We start from the raw sequence: 14,302 nt of genomic DNA, 5'->3' as shown, positions 1-14,302 counted from the left end.
ATTAAATGCATCTAGATTGAAAATAATGAAATAAAAGAGATAGAAAGTAAATAAGAAGATAGAAAATTGGGTTGCCTCCTAATAAGCGCTTTATTTAATGTTTGTAGCTAGACAGAATAGAAGCTTAGTGATTAAGTTGCTGGATCCTTCAGAGTCATTGACTTGCTTGCACTGAACTTCCTTAGGAATGGCTTTAGTAAATACTTCTTGACCTTGAGCACACAACCCCTGCCCTCAGTTTCAATGTCCACATTGTCGTTTTGAAAAACTTACTTAACCATATAAGAGCCTTTCCACCGAGACTGTTGTCTCCCTGGAATCAATAACCACGCCTTTTCACCAGGTTGTATTTTCTCAAAACTTTGGCTACCTTGCAAAGTTTTACCTTTTTTCTTAATGTCAATCAGTTGGACATAATGCAACACTCTTTGCTGCTTTGTTTTTGGACCGATGCAATCTTGAGTGAAATTTGGAGGCTTTATGGACAGATGGTCAGTTGATCTGGTCATAAATTTGTCACTAAAGAAACCATCTAGTGTATCAATACGCATGCATTCTTGCTTTTTTGCTAGTTGTTTGGTTGCTTCAAACAAATTAAAAACCACTAATTGATCTTGGACCCTTAGTGTTAAAGTTCCAGCTTCAACGTCGATAAGAGTACGAGCTGTTGCCATGAAAGGGCGGCCTAAAATGATGGGTGTTTTCAAATCCTCATCCATGTCTAGAACCATAAAATCTGATGGCAAAAATAAGTTGTCCACCTTTACAATAACATCCTCAATGACCCCTTTAGGATAGGTAATTGAACGATCAGCCAATTGAATAATGCTGGAAGTTGGCTTCAGCTCATCGTCACCTAAATGTTTAAAAATAGAATAGGGCATTAAATTAATATTAGAACCTAAATCAATTAGAGCACTACTAAAATCACAATTTCCAATAGTGCAAGAGATAGTAAAACTCCCTGGATCTTTCTTCATTGGAGGTAATTTGTGCAATAAGACAACACTGCATTGTTCTGTTAGCACAATCTTTTCTGACTCCACAAGCTTTCTTTTCTTACTGCACACATCTTTCAAAAAATTGGCTTAGGAAGGGATCTTTCGAATGGCTTCTAATAATGGAAAATTAATATTAACTGTAGCCAATGTTTGCATGAAATCTCTTAATTGCTAATCTTTGAGCCTTGGTTGTAACCTCTCAAGATAGGGAAGATAAGGGTCGCACTCTAATTTCTAGGCAGGGGCAGATTCTGAGTTATTTGAAATCTGTCCAGAAACAGTTTCTGCATCTTTTTCTATAGTTTCAGTAACTATATTGTTAATTTCTGCAGCCTTGTCCCTGTTGTCATTTTTTTCTTTGTCGCGATTGTCATAACTTTTTTCGGATCTCAGCGTCCTTATTGCACAACAATTTTCTGTACCTCTTGGATTTGGAACTGTTTGGCTGGGAAATTTTCCTTGTTCTCTTTCTGTGATATTACTTGCTAGCTGCCCAAATTGCCTCTCCAAATTAGTTATGGAAGCTTGCATGTTCTGCATGTTTTGATTCATTGTCTGCTGTATCTTTTGCAGGTTCTAATTGCTTTGTTCAAAACTGATGCGAGTAGCCTCTGCCAACTTATCAATTGCAATTTCCCAATGAGCTCTAGCTGGTGCAGCAGGTTGCTAGACTGGTGGTGAGAATGGTGGTTTAACTTACTGCTCACCACCCCATTTTAAATTTGGGTGATCTCTCCAACCCGGGTTATAAAATTTTGAATAAACATCATTTCTTTGCCTTGGATAATTGTTAACTGCATTAACTTGCTCTGCCACAAAATCTAGATATGCATCTCTCTGTGGACAACCCATAAAATCATGTGTAGGCTGGCTGCAAATTGCACAACAAGCTGCTGCAGGTTGCTGGACAACAACTTGCTGAATTGGAGCTGCCATTTTCTGCAAGATCATGTCGAATTTTGCATCAAAATTTTCTATTTTTCGCTCAATCTTTTCAATTTGAGCAGATACATGTGGAGACCCCATGGACATTTCAAAAATGCCCCCATTTTGTGTTTGATCCCCTGCCCATTGTTGAGATTCAGGTGCCATATTGTCAAAAAATTGATAGGCTTCATGTGCATTTTTAGTTGAATATGAACCTCTTGATGAAGCATGAACATGATTTTTAGTGTTTGAGTTTAATCCTCTGAAAAATATGCCCATCTGTTTGTCTCCATCAATGCCTACGTGAGGACACTTTCTGAATAACTCCTTAAAATGCTCCCATGCCTCGTGAAACTCTTCATTAGGCTTTTGGGCAAATGATAAAATTTGAGTTCTCATATCAAGAGTTTTAGAGGCGGGATAATATTTGTTAAGAAATTTGTCACTCATCTATGCCTAAGAAGTGATACTGGCAGATGGTAGCGTAAGAAGCCATGTTCTTGCCTTGTCTTTCAATGAATAAGGAAACAAACGAAGTTTGATTGATTCTGTAGTAAACCCCCTCACTACAATATTTCTGCACCCCATTAAAAACTCTGTGACATGCATATTAGGATCCTCATGAGCTAATCTATGAAAAGTAGGCAAACTCTCCAACATATGATGTCTAATTTCGAACGTATCGCCTTCCTTGTCTGGATATACAATGCAACTTGGTAACTCATTAGCACGGGCTATTAATGTATCCCTCAATGGATGCCCAGCAGCTGGTATGGCGAAAGCCATGATATCCTCGTTGTCCAAAAACCCAGAAAACAGATTTTTCAGAAAAGTGCCCTCCAACGATGGTTCCCACGCTAAAATCTGCTCCATGCGCCTTTGTCGTAATATTCGTTCCGACTCTGGGTTGAATTCTAATAGCTGCTGATTTTGAGATCTAGTGCAGACCATGAACTAGAATTACCCAGATTGTGCGATCTGTATAAGAAAAAAAAAACGAAAATTAACCTTTTAAAAAAGAATATTTACAGCAATAATTAACAAAGAATTATGATTAACACAAATTGTTAACACAATCCCCGACGACGGCGCCAATTTCTTGATAGGGATTAACCTACAAAAGTAGGGATAAAATCACACAAAATACTTGCAAGAGAACAAGGGTGTTGTAGTATAAATGGCTCAAGCAAGGTCGTTTCCGCAAGGATTATTTAAAACAATTTATGAGAAACCCAAATCCTAGTTAACTATTTAAAAACAAAGATGGGAAAATGGTGATTTAATAACCTAAATTAAGAGAAACAAAATTAATTAAAAAGGCTAAATAAAATTTGCAATTTTTAGAGAAAGAAAAAGGAAACCATTTTTTTTTTACATTTCAAAATAAGAAAATACTAGGGTTCCGCCGTCATCCTAACAATCCTACATAGTTCTTCTAATTCCTTATGAATTACACATGCATATTTTGAAGGTTAGGTTTTTCTAAAATATGCCCTACTTGGAACCCCCAACATAAAACGTATATCTAATCATGCAACCCGTCGGTGGCGTCCAGATCGAATATGAACATGCAAGACTCATTAAGTTTTGTGAAAACCTTTTGAAAAACCATATAACTCCTAAGACCTGTCGTCCATCCTAAATAGTTACACATGTTAACCACAAGAAGCCGTAGTCAACTTTAGGGACATCCCTCCACCAAAATTGCATCAAATTACTTTTCTAATTATCCTAATGGTCGCGAATCAATAAGACAAATAGATAGTTTAAAACACAGTGATTAACAATCCAAAACTTGCATGCATAAATTCATAAGAAAATTAAAAAGAGACTACATATTCTTGCTAAGGATCATGGCCTCACCCTAGCAAAAGGAAATTAGCTACGCATACTCATAATTAAAATCGACATAATTGTATTAAACTAGAAAAAGAATGAAAACACCTGAAAGTATAAGTCTTGAAAACTCTAAGCTCTTCCCAAAGTCTTCTCCCAAAAGTTGCATACTTTGAAGAGAAACCCTAGGTCTGCCAAAAGGCTTATTTATACTACTCTAAATAAAACCCTCCTAAATAAAAAGGTCTTAGAATAAGACTAGGAAACTAAATAAATTAAAATAAAATAGGAAACATAATCATAAATTGACTTGATAAATTCACCTAGCAATCTGCACAGCCACGTTCTGGACCCATATCAGCTCTAAAACTGGCCCAAAATAGCTGGATTTAGAGCTTGGACTATTTTGAACACTTCTCCACAAGGCCACGAACCCATCTGAGGTCATATTGGGCTCTAAAAACGCAATTTAAGTCCAGAAACCACACTTTTCAGCAACGCGCATTGCTCCTTCATTTAATCGCCAGAAAATAACCGCTTGGTAGGAAAATCCCAAATTTTGACATGAACAAGCCAAGAGACACACGAACGTCCTCCAATTAGAATTGCTCCAAAATTCATCCGTTTGATCATATTTTGCTCCAGATGAAGTCGAATATCCTATATTGAAAATATAAAGGAAAGTATCAAAATTATTTCAAAATAATTACCAAATTATACTAAAAATAGGGTAAAATTTATAATATAATATTGACTCATCATTTCTCAGGCAATTCTTGTTGAAAAGCAACTTATTGCAATGATATCAGAAATCAACGTAGTTGATGGATCTGAGGGATGGTGGGTGGACATTGGCGCTTCTCGCCATGTTTGCTATGATCGTTCCGTTTTCAAGACCTATTATGGGGTTGAGGGAAGGAAGGTGTTGTTGGGTGATTTACACTTAACTGATGTTGCAGGTACTGGAGAGGTGGAGCTGAGGTTCACCTTTGGAAAAATCATGATACTAAAAGATGTGATGCACGCTCCAACGATAAGGAGCTTTCTTCTCAACAAGGCTGGATTCACTCAAACCATTGGAGCATATACGTATACTCTCACTAAAAATGGGATTTTTGTGGGAAAGGGATATGCTACTGATGGGATGTTTAAATTGAATGTTGATGAAATGTGTACTTCTATTTACATATTGTCTTCTTTTAATACTTGGCATGCTAGACTTTTTCATGTTAACAAACGCTTGGTTAAGAACATGAGTAACTTAGGTTTTTTACCTAACTTATCATTGAATGATTTTGAAAAATGTGAATATTGTAGTCAAGCTAAAATCACTAGAACTTCACATAAATCTATCAATAAAGAATTTGAACCACTTGATTTAGGGGGGTGTATTCAATTGGGATTCTAAGGGATTTTAATTCTTTTAATGAATCTAGGGATATTCAATCAGGATTTTAAGTGATTCTCTGAAATTCTAGGTATATTCAATTAGAATTTTAAAATAGTTTATTAAAATCCTTAGAAATCCAGGTGTATTCAATTAAGATTTTAAAGAAGTTTATAACATTCCAGGTGTATTCAACTAGAAATTTATTTTAAAGAATTTGAGAAAGTTGAGGAATTAGAGGGAATTGGAGAGATTTCGTAGTGTATTTTAAACATCCACAAATCTCACCTCTTCCCATGAGATTTCGAGGGAATTGAATCAAAATTTTATATGGAATCTCTACAAATCAATTAAACTCCATAAAAATCTATGGATTTATAAATCCATTAAAATCTCTCACATTCTCAATTGAATACACCCCCCTTAATTCATTCTGATATATGCAAATTTGATAGAATGCTAACTAGAAATGGAAAACGTTATTTTATTACCTTTATTGATGATTGTTCGAATTACTATTTTGTCTATCTTATGAAAAATAAAAGTGAAGCTATTTAACAAGTATGTATAAGGAAAAAGGTAGGGAATTATCGTTAACATCAAACACGAATCTTTTGCTCCTTCCATTGGTATCAAATTAAATGGTAGAAACTACTATTTAATGTCACCAAAACGAGAGTATAGGTGACCACTTGAGCAACTATTGTTTTCAGTTTTATCTACACCATTGGTCCTACGGAGATATTGCAATGTTGGCAAAATGTATCGAAACATTGAAGTTCGACAACTAAACAACCTGCAAAATGTACTAAATCCATCCATCCCCTCCCCTCGCGTCGCGGAGGCTAGGTTCATTCACGTGTATAACAATATTTACCGGCATTTATGAAAAGGGAACGGGGGTGTAACTTATGATCAAATAAGTCTTTTTTGGTGAGATCAAGTGTTTTCGGGATAAAAGTAAAACAGTACAAGAGAGGAAAAGAGAAAGGGAAAGGAGAAACGAAAGCCAAACCGGCATTTCCCTCTTATTCCACGAAAGGCAAGATCCCCTTACCAACAGAAGAAAGCACTTGTCTTCATACATTTGGAGGTGGCCAAATCTTCTCAAATAACTCCTCAACTCGATTTGCTTGATTAGCATAACCATCCAGACCGCTGGCAAGAAGTTCCACGGCTGCAGGTCCCACAGCTGATGCAAAGCTTAATTGATCCCACTTGATAAGCTGGACACATGGAAAAGATTAGTTATTAAACGTAAAAATGAAACACACTTTGATAGTCTGTTCAAATTTTATTTTCCACCGGAGAGGTCTATCAGGTTGAACCAGTAACAATTAGACAGACATCTAACTGATATAGATTAAGTCTAAACCCTTTCCAGAACTTAAATTCTAAAAACAGAATCACTATTTGGTTGAGCCTTGAGGAATTATTCCTGAAACCATGAGAAACTTCTTATTCACGCTATAACAAAAACACGTTCATGTGACCTGGTTTAAGCCTAAGCAATCCAATCGAAGAGAATAACCTCCTACGTGAAAGCAGAAAGCATGCGGCACACACACCAAGAGGAAGGGAACCAAGAAGTAGAAGCCAAAAACGTGAAGAGAATCACCAAACATATCACACACGTGATAATTCCTTCAACACCAGAGCAAAAGATTACTCACCACTTGGCACTTCTTGGGGTCCTGACATGTTCTAGGTCAAGTCTTGCCACCCATGAATCAATTACGGGAGTATTCTTGTTAAAGAATAAACCGTAGAGGTTGTAGCTCAAAAATTATTTTTAGGAACATGTTCCTGTTTGATTTGAAGCAAGAAAATCATTTTGGCACGCCTGGTGGGACATCTCTATCTCTCATCTTTTCCTCCATTTAAAAGAGCTAAACAATCCGCTAAAATCAATGGCTTCCCAAAAAAGTCGAGCCATTCCCGCAACCAAGGACAGGAACATGAGTGCTTCCACCACAAGCATAGACTCTACCGGTGTTATCCTCAACTCAACATACTCCTCACCACTTCCACCTTAAGTCACAAAGCATGCACCAAAAGAATGGACTAGTCATCGATCTAGCTTTCTTGGGGGCAGATAAGCATGCCCTTGGAAAGAATTGGATGAGTTCCCATGAAAATAAGAAGGGTTTAAAGAACTAAAGGGAGCAATCACTCTCACCACTTCCAGACAATGAATTAAGCATAGGGTCGTACCATGGATCACTTACTGATGATCAAATTAGTGAGTTTCCCATGATACCCTCGGTATCAATGGGAGGTTCAGATTCTATGGCTATGCAGTGTATGTTAACAGGAGTCATTTCTGTTGAAGAATAACTGGCCAAGAAGAAGTAGGTGATTGCTAAATTAGCAAATATGCTCAAGGAAAAAGGCATACAGATCACCTCACTTAGGAAAAAGCTAGAATTGCAAAAAACTGGAGAATATAGTCAAGAACCAGAGAAGTGTGTCATGACTCTGAATCCAGTGCTACATGACTCTGAAAAAGACATACAGATCACATCAAGAAACTAAACCTAGCAAGAAATTAAAGTTAAAGTTCGAGCCTGCCTCAACGGGTTCCTTATATGTCCCAACAACTTCTAGAAATGAATACAAACACCATTAGGGCTCTGTACGGGGCTCCCTCTCAGGATACTCTGATGTATACCATGCATTACACGAGGAGGATAGATAGCTTTTGGTTTCCGATAGGACACCAGCCTCCAAAGTTCATGCAATTTTCAAGACATGAATACAAACACCATTAGGGCTCAGTATGGGGCTCCCTCTCAGGATACTCAGATGTATACGATGCATTACACGAGGAGGATGGATAGCTTGTGGATTCCAATAGGACACCAGCCTCCAAAGTTCATGCAATTCGACGGAAATGGCAACCCAAAACAACATATTGCTCATTTCATCAAAACTAGTAACAATGCTAGGACAGAAGGTGACCTTCTTGTAAAACAATTTACCTGTTCCTTGGAAAGGAATGCATTCAACTGGTTGGGGCCCAAATCTAAATCCTGCTTCTATAGCACTAGCCGTACCATGATGGTGCTTGCGAATATGAAACAGTGGGAGGATGAACTGGTCATGGATTACATCAAACGATGGTATTCGTTGCATTGGGGATTACTCTACATCCTCCAAGGGAATAAGCCACAGACCTTTGAAGAGCTAGCCACTCGTGCTCATGACAAGTAGTTGAGCATTGCCATCCATGGCGGGAAGAAATATTGTATCACCAACTTTTGAAAAGACAAGGTTTTCGGACATAAAATGGACAAATACACAAAGAAGCACTGACTATCACATCAATAGAGTTGTGGACACAATTGTCCTTCAAATCAAAACAAGAACGCGTGATCAAAAATAATTTGTGAAATCCAACCTTTGTGGTTATTCTTTTGCAAGAAAACCAAGAGGAAGGGTAACAAGAAGTAGAAGCCAAAGAGAGAAAGAAAGGGGGGGGGGGGGGGGGAATAAGAGAGAGAAGAACTTCATGACGGAAAGAAGGAAAACTTAAAGCCAGAAAAGCCCTCTACCCAAACCAAACACAAAACACCCAAAAAGAAACCCCTTGTATTGTGTTCTTTATCAAGCTCACAGAGAATCACCAAGGACAACACACATGTGCTGATTCCTCTCACCAAAGCCAAAGATTACTACACTTTACACTTCTCATGGTCCTGACGGGTTCAAAATCAAGCCTCAAATTGAAGTAGGAAAATTGTGTCCATAATAGTGATATTCCAATATATGGGAAAGATGATGATGGTGGGTGTGCAGCCATACATTGGTGATTCTAGAGGTTCAGAGGAATTCCATGTCGGAGTTCATTGTATTTCTAGTAGTTATAATAACGTCCGAGCTGTAGAGCTTTGTTTCCAAAATGAAAGACTTTAAAACATTAAGATACTGTCATGGGTAACTATGCATTCTCATCACCAATTGGCAAGGTTTATTAAAACTAACCGCTCAAGAAGAAAAGAGGTTCAAACAAAATATTTAATAGTTTTGCACACAGCATCCACTTCTCAAGGAAATAGAGTCGCTCATAAGTTTACCACTACTTTAACGGCATCATTTTGCCTTTGTCACATGAAACAAGAGACTGATATTGAAATACCAACAGGCAGCAGCACTACACACAACACGCAGGTGAACCTATTAACCTGATTCACCTTCGCTTCACGTATATTATAGAGGAACCTTGTAAAATTCATTTCATTTCTTCGTGTACTACCCCCAACCAACAATTTAGAATGAGAAACTCCTGATGCTGAATAAATAAACCGAGCACATGAAGAAAGTTACCTCTTCTTCATTGAACTTGTAGGTGGCAGCAGTTTGTGGAGATAGCCTCCTGATGAAAGAGTACTTATCTTCAGGGGTAGTGACGGATTCTTTGAGTGATTGCAATACCTTCAGCGGTGCAATGATGTAGTCAACCCTGAACACATAACAGACAACATGAGAAGGAAGTTCATACCTTAATTTTTGTAAGAATTCGTAGCTATATAAAAAATACAAAATTAAAAGATGACTGATATAAATTACCCCAAGAGACTGAATAGATCCTGCTTATTACGAACTGCTGCTGCCATCAACTTTGATTTATGTCCATTTTTGTGAATGTAGTTATATGCCTTTGTGACCTGCAAAACCAGAAAACATCTTATTATTATATAGGAACAGTTTATGCTCAATATCTTCCTATATCAAAGCTCCACTGTCACATGAGTAATTCACAGCATAGCCAGAAATTAAAGCATCTAGAAGACTTCAATCAGTGATGGGGAAAGTGAGTCTGGGAACTAAGCTTCAGTGACTCAATATCTTGTGATTGAGCTACCATCAACCTGTTTCAATCAGTGATGGGCCGAAGACCTGCTAGCAAAGGAATGCATCCAACAGTGTTCTGTCTCATTGGTCTTTGAACAAATTCTTTAAGCTCATTACCAACTGGTTGTCAGATTTTGGGATATGAAACTTTAAATTGAAAAACAAAAACTGCCAGTTTATATTTGGTAATCATATAGAGGTCAAAAATCAAAATTCATACTATAGTTTTTTTTTAAAATAAAATAAAAATAAACCACAACATGAGAACTTTCTAACTTACCAAGGCTAACCCAGGATCCTCCCCTCTTTTGAGAGCAGCTTCTATCTCAGGGTCACCAGAATGGTTGCGAGACCAATCCTGAAGGATAAATTTGACCTTTAGAAACTTGGATAAACTGAAGTTGAACTTAAAAAAAAAAAACATTCCATTATACAATGTGGCAGAACATTACCCTAAGACGACCAACAAAAATCTGGATAACAGAAGCGCCAGCTTGGGCTGCAGCTGCAGCTTGAGCAAAGCTGAAGAAAAATGACCAAACTGTCAACAAACACAAGAATTAAAATTGAATTCATCTTAGAAGGCCATGGTGTGGTGTGTCTTCTACGAGCAAGGGTAATGGCAAAGTCGCAAAGCAGCATTCTGATTTTTTTTTCACCATCAAAACCTAATAGCTTCTGCTACAGGATTATAGATTGACATTCATGCATTTTTTATTGCCACAACAAGAAAACATGTAATCCACATAATACCAATAATGGCTCCTCTAGATATCACCCAGATCATGGTTCTGGAACCATTTTCAACACATAAGCAAGCTATCTTGTCTCCCGACCAAAGAGGAAGAGGGAGAGGGAGAAAGGGAAGGAGGGGTAGCATGAATAATTATCTCCACTAAAACGTAAAACTCGGGCCCTTATAGAAGTTGGGGCAACATCAAACATCATATTTCAAACTGGTTTTTCAAGCATATATGAAGAATAGTAAGATCATGTATTCCTTTGCATTATACAATCAATTGTTTCAAACAGGTTTATCAAACTTACACCAATTAATTGTAAGAAGCTTACCTGTACACAAATGTCAAATGTGTCTGTATGCCCTCAGATTCCAGTAATCTTGAAGCCTCTATTCCCTGTACATAAACCCAACAACCAATGAAACAAAATGAAGCAAAACAATCATTGCCTTATTGTATCAAGTCAACACAGAATATTCACTGCACTTGTAATTTTATCTGACACTCACTTGCCAAGTTGAAGGAATTTTGAACAGCAAACGCTCAGGAGGAACATTAACTTGATTGTACAACTTCAGCAAGTCATGCACCTGCATATATACATACCAATTGTAACAGACTGCAATGAAAAGATAGAAAATAGCATAATGATGTCATAGTAGAAGCCTTTGGATAATAAGCAAAAAAAAACATTGGCACTTAAATTAACAAAGTGCACAACCATAAGAAAATGCAACAAAATTTCAGTATCGCTTTCTTCTCACACATTTTATCCTCTAATCACTAGAAAAGTTTGTTTTCAGGAGAACAGTGGTTTGCAACGAAAAAGTCACCAATTGTAACAGACTGCAACAAAAAGATAGAAAATAGCATAATGATGTCATAGTAGAAGCCTTTGGATAATAAGCAAAAAAAAAACATTGGCACTTAAAGTAACAAAGTGCACAACCATAAGAAAATGCAACAAAATTTCAGTATCGCATTCCTCTCACACATTTTATCCTCTAATCACTAGAAAAGTTTGTTTTCAGGAGAACAGTGGTTTGCAATGAAAAAGTCATCTCGTTACAAACTATCAAATCTATACATTTTATATAAGGTCTGAAACTTCAATGCAAAACATTGCACCAACCATTATCATTAACAAGTCATATAGCTGCTCTAAAAACAACTAAGAATGAGCTGAATGCATACACAGTTAAGATAGAAACCAAAAAATTAAAATTGAACATCCGCAATTAATTAAGCAATATGATTAATTTCCCAATAATGTGTTAGTCGAAAATAATAGATTGAACCACCAGAAAGAAAGGATTACCTTTCTGATAATTCCATGCGTGTCATAAGCAAGACGAGCATCCACCTCAGTAGACACTCGGCCAGGAACTAGTTTTGCCAAATCACCACCAACATTCACTAAAGCCTACACACCCAGAACTAAATTTAAAATCCTATGTTCAATCTAACAAGGCATATGCATACAAATGAATAAGATGGAGAAAACCAACCTTGTTGAAGAAACATGACAATCTCACGTCGGAGTTTTCATGCAGATTACACTCCGAATCTGCCAGCGCCATATCCACGGCATTCTACACCAAAGAAAAATAAATCAGAATATACGACACATCTTCCCATATTAGCATTAAAAAGTAACTTGAAGTTCTCTAATTTTCCAGTTAAATGCTTACTCTAAAGATTGTATCTGGGAGGCTACATATACCCAAGAGTAGAGAAGAGCTCACGGTTGCAGCAGTTGGAGGAAACCTATTGACAAACAATCAGCAAAAAGCCAAAATATTAAAAAACATAAAAATCAAAAGAAGAAAATCATTCATGTAATTTATCTTGCGAAAGATAATGGTTATGTATGATCAATTCGAAACGACATTATCATGAATTCAACAAAGTATCCAATTCATAATTTATACACCATGATCATCAAATTTTCAAATTCCACTTCGTTTTTATTTAAGCTTAGAAGAAAACCTAAAATTAATTATAGATCTCTCAAAGCCACTTAGTATGTGGTCTAGTGGTATTCCTCTTCACTTGATGTCTTAGGTTCGATTCTCGTCAAAGACGAAACCAGATTATTAGGTTCAATTCACGCCAAAGTCGAATTTGAACCATATCATTGCTAGCCCATTGTGAGGCTTAACCCACTCTCTCACCCCTTTAATATAGATAATATCGCTCGTTTAAAAATAATAATAACAATTATTACAGACCTCTCGAAGTCATCGAAAATCACGGTGTCAGGAACGATCTCGCTGTAGCTAGAAACGGAATCCAATTCAGTGGTTGAACCTGAAAATCCAATTAATTCAACAACAAAAGAAAATGGAAAGCTGAGGAGTGAGAGCAGTGAGCGAGACTAACCGGTGTCGAGAGTGGAAGCGCGAATGAGAGGAAAGGATCGCTGCAAGGTGAAGTGTAAATTGGAAGGTGGGGATCCATTGGAGAACCTCAGCCTCGTCCCCTGCCGTGATTTAATTTTACAGTTCGTACAGTAGTTAGTCAGCTAGCAGTAAGAAAATCTGAGAGTCTAGAGAGAGAGAGAGCAGAGAGAGAAAGTGCGGAGTTGGTGGAGTTTACCTGGAACGAGGAGGAGACGGCTGAGAAGGGCGGAGATTGCAAAGAGATTGTCATTTTTTTTGGTTTTGGTTTTGCAGAAATCGGTTGGAGTTGGAAGTCACTTGGGCGGAGGATCAACGGTTCTTCCTCTTATATGGACAGAAAATTTGATGTAGGTGAGAATAACGAGGAAGGATAATACACTCTAGACGCTGAGCAGATGGAGACGTGTTCTTGTATTGTAATCTCCGCTACACAAATATTAATATGGGATTTTTATATAGGCGCGTTTTGAATTTTTTAGTTCAAACATTTATGTTTTTTTAGTGGTTTGATTAAACTTTTATTGTCATAATTTTGGTGTTATATGCATATTATATTGTAACAAATTTCCTATAATCTAGCCTTTTAATTGCATTCTAATTAGAGGTAATTGTGTAAAAAAAAAAAAGGGTTACATTCAATTTATTTTCACAATACTTCTACAATTTAACAATAATTATCTACTATTAAGATATTTTCTTTTCAAAATAGTTTAAAATATTTTTAAATTCCCCAAAATCAAATGTACCGAAATAAGTTTTTCTTTTAGTATGTTAAGTAAAAATAGCATTGAGAATAATATAAACGTACCAATACACAATATGTACAAAATAAAACGTACCAAAATAAAAATAATGTATCAATATTAACAATATGTATCAAATCAAACGTACTAAAATTGCAAATAAATATACCAGTTAATGATTTTTGTAAATTCAAACATACCCACACATAATATATATGTAATGTATGGTACCTAATAATAATTCGTCAACAACTATACTTAAAAAAATAGCAAAAAAAACATAATTTCACAAAAAAAATTGAAAAAAAAAATACACAGAGCTTTTATGTTGATCACCAACTATTTGAAAAAAAAAATCCATTTGGAAAAAGAAATAATATTAAATGTTTGCATAACAAAAAAAAAACTATGA

General features: G+C 36.5%; 1 protein-coding gene and 1 pseudogene across 1 annotated transcript; one reads left to right on the top strand and one right to left on the bottom strand.

Moving 5' to 3' along the window:
- The first annotated feature begins 2,223 nt into the window (after positions 1 to 2,223).
- LOC126627563 (small nucleolar RNA R71) lies at positions 2,224 to 2,338 on the top strand (annotated as a pseudogene).
- A 3,695-nt stretch (positions 2,339 to 6,033) lies between these two features.
- Positions 6,034 to 13,572, bottom strand: LOC126625173 (uncharacterized). The gene is made up of 13 exons (XM_050294254.1): positions 13,344 to 13,572; positions 13,128 to 13,227; positions 12,977 to 13,055; positions 12,437 to 12,512; positions 12,254 to 12,337; positions 12,064 to 12,168; positions 11,255 to 11,335; positions 11,077 to 11,141; positions 10,458 to 10,527; positions 10,286 to 10,363; positions 9,721 to 9,818; positions 9,478 to 9,613; positions 6,034 to 6,377 (listed from the first exon to the last, which is right to left on the bottom strand). Exons 1-13 carry the CDS (start codon positions 13,395 to 13,397, stop codon positions 6,231 to 6,233), a joined length of 1,173 nt encoding a protein of 390 aa, XP_050150211.1. The 5' UTR covers positions 13,398 to 13,572; the 3' UTR covers positions 6,034 to 6,230.
- Between the last annotated feature and the right edge of the window lie 730 nt (positions 13,573 to 14,302).

The sequence above is a fragment of the Malus sylvestris genome, chromosome 6 (assembly GCF_916048215.2).
Source record: "Malus sylvestris chromosome 6, drMalSylv7.2, whole genome shotgun sequence".
In the NCBI taxonomy this organism is placed as follows: Eukaryota; Viridiplantae; Streptophyta; class Magnoliopsida; order Rosales; family Rosaceae; genus Malus; species Malus sylvestris.
This window is presented reverse-complemented; position numbering and strand designations above follow the sequence as displayed.

What these genes read in the sequence shown, in the direction of transcription:
- LOC126625173 (XM_050294254.1), bottom strand. Translation starts at nt 13,397, where the DNA reads ATGACAATCTCTTTGCAATCTCCGCCCTTCTCAGCCGTCTCCTCCTCG. An exon ending in CCGTCTCCTCCTCGTTCCAG is followed by an intron (nt 13,228 to 13,343) that starts GTAAACTCCACC and finishes AAATCACGGCAG; the next exon opens with GGGACGAGGCTGAGGTTCTC. An exon ending in CGCTTCCACTCTCGACACCG is followed by an intron (nt 13,056 to 13,127) that starts GTTAGTCTCGCT and finishes TTGGATTTTCAG; the next exon opens with GTTCAACCACTGAATTGGAT.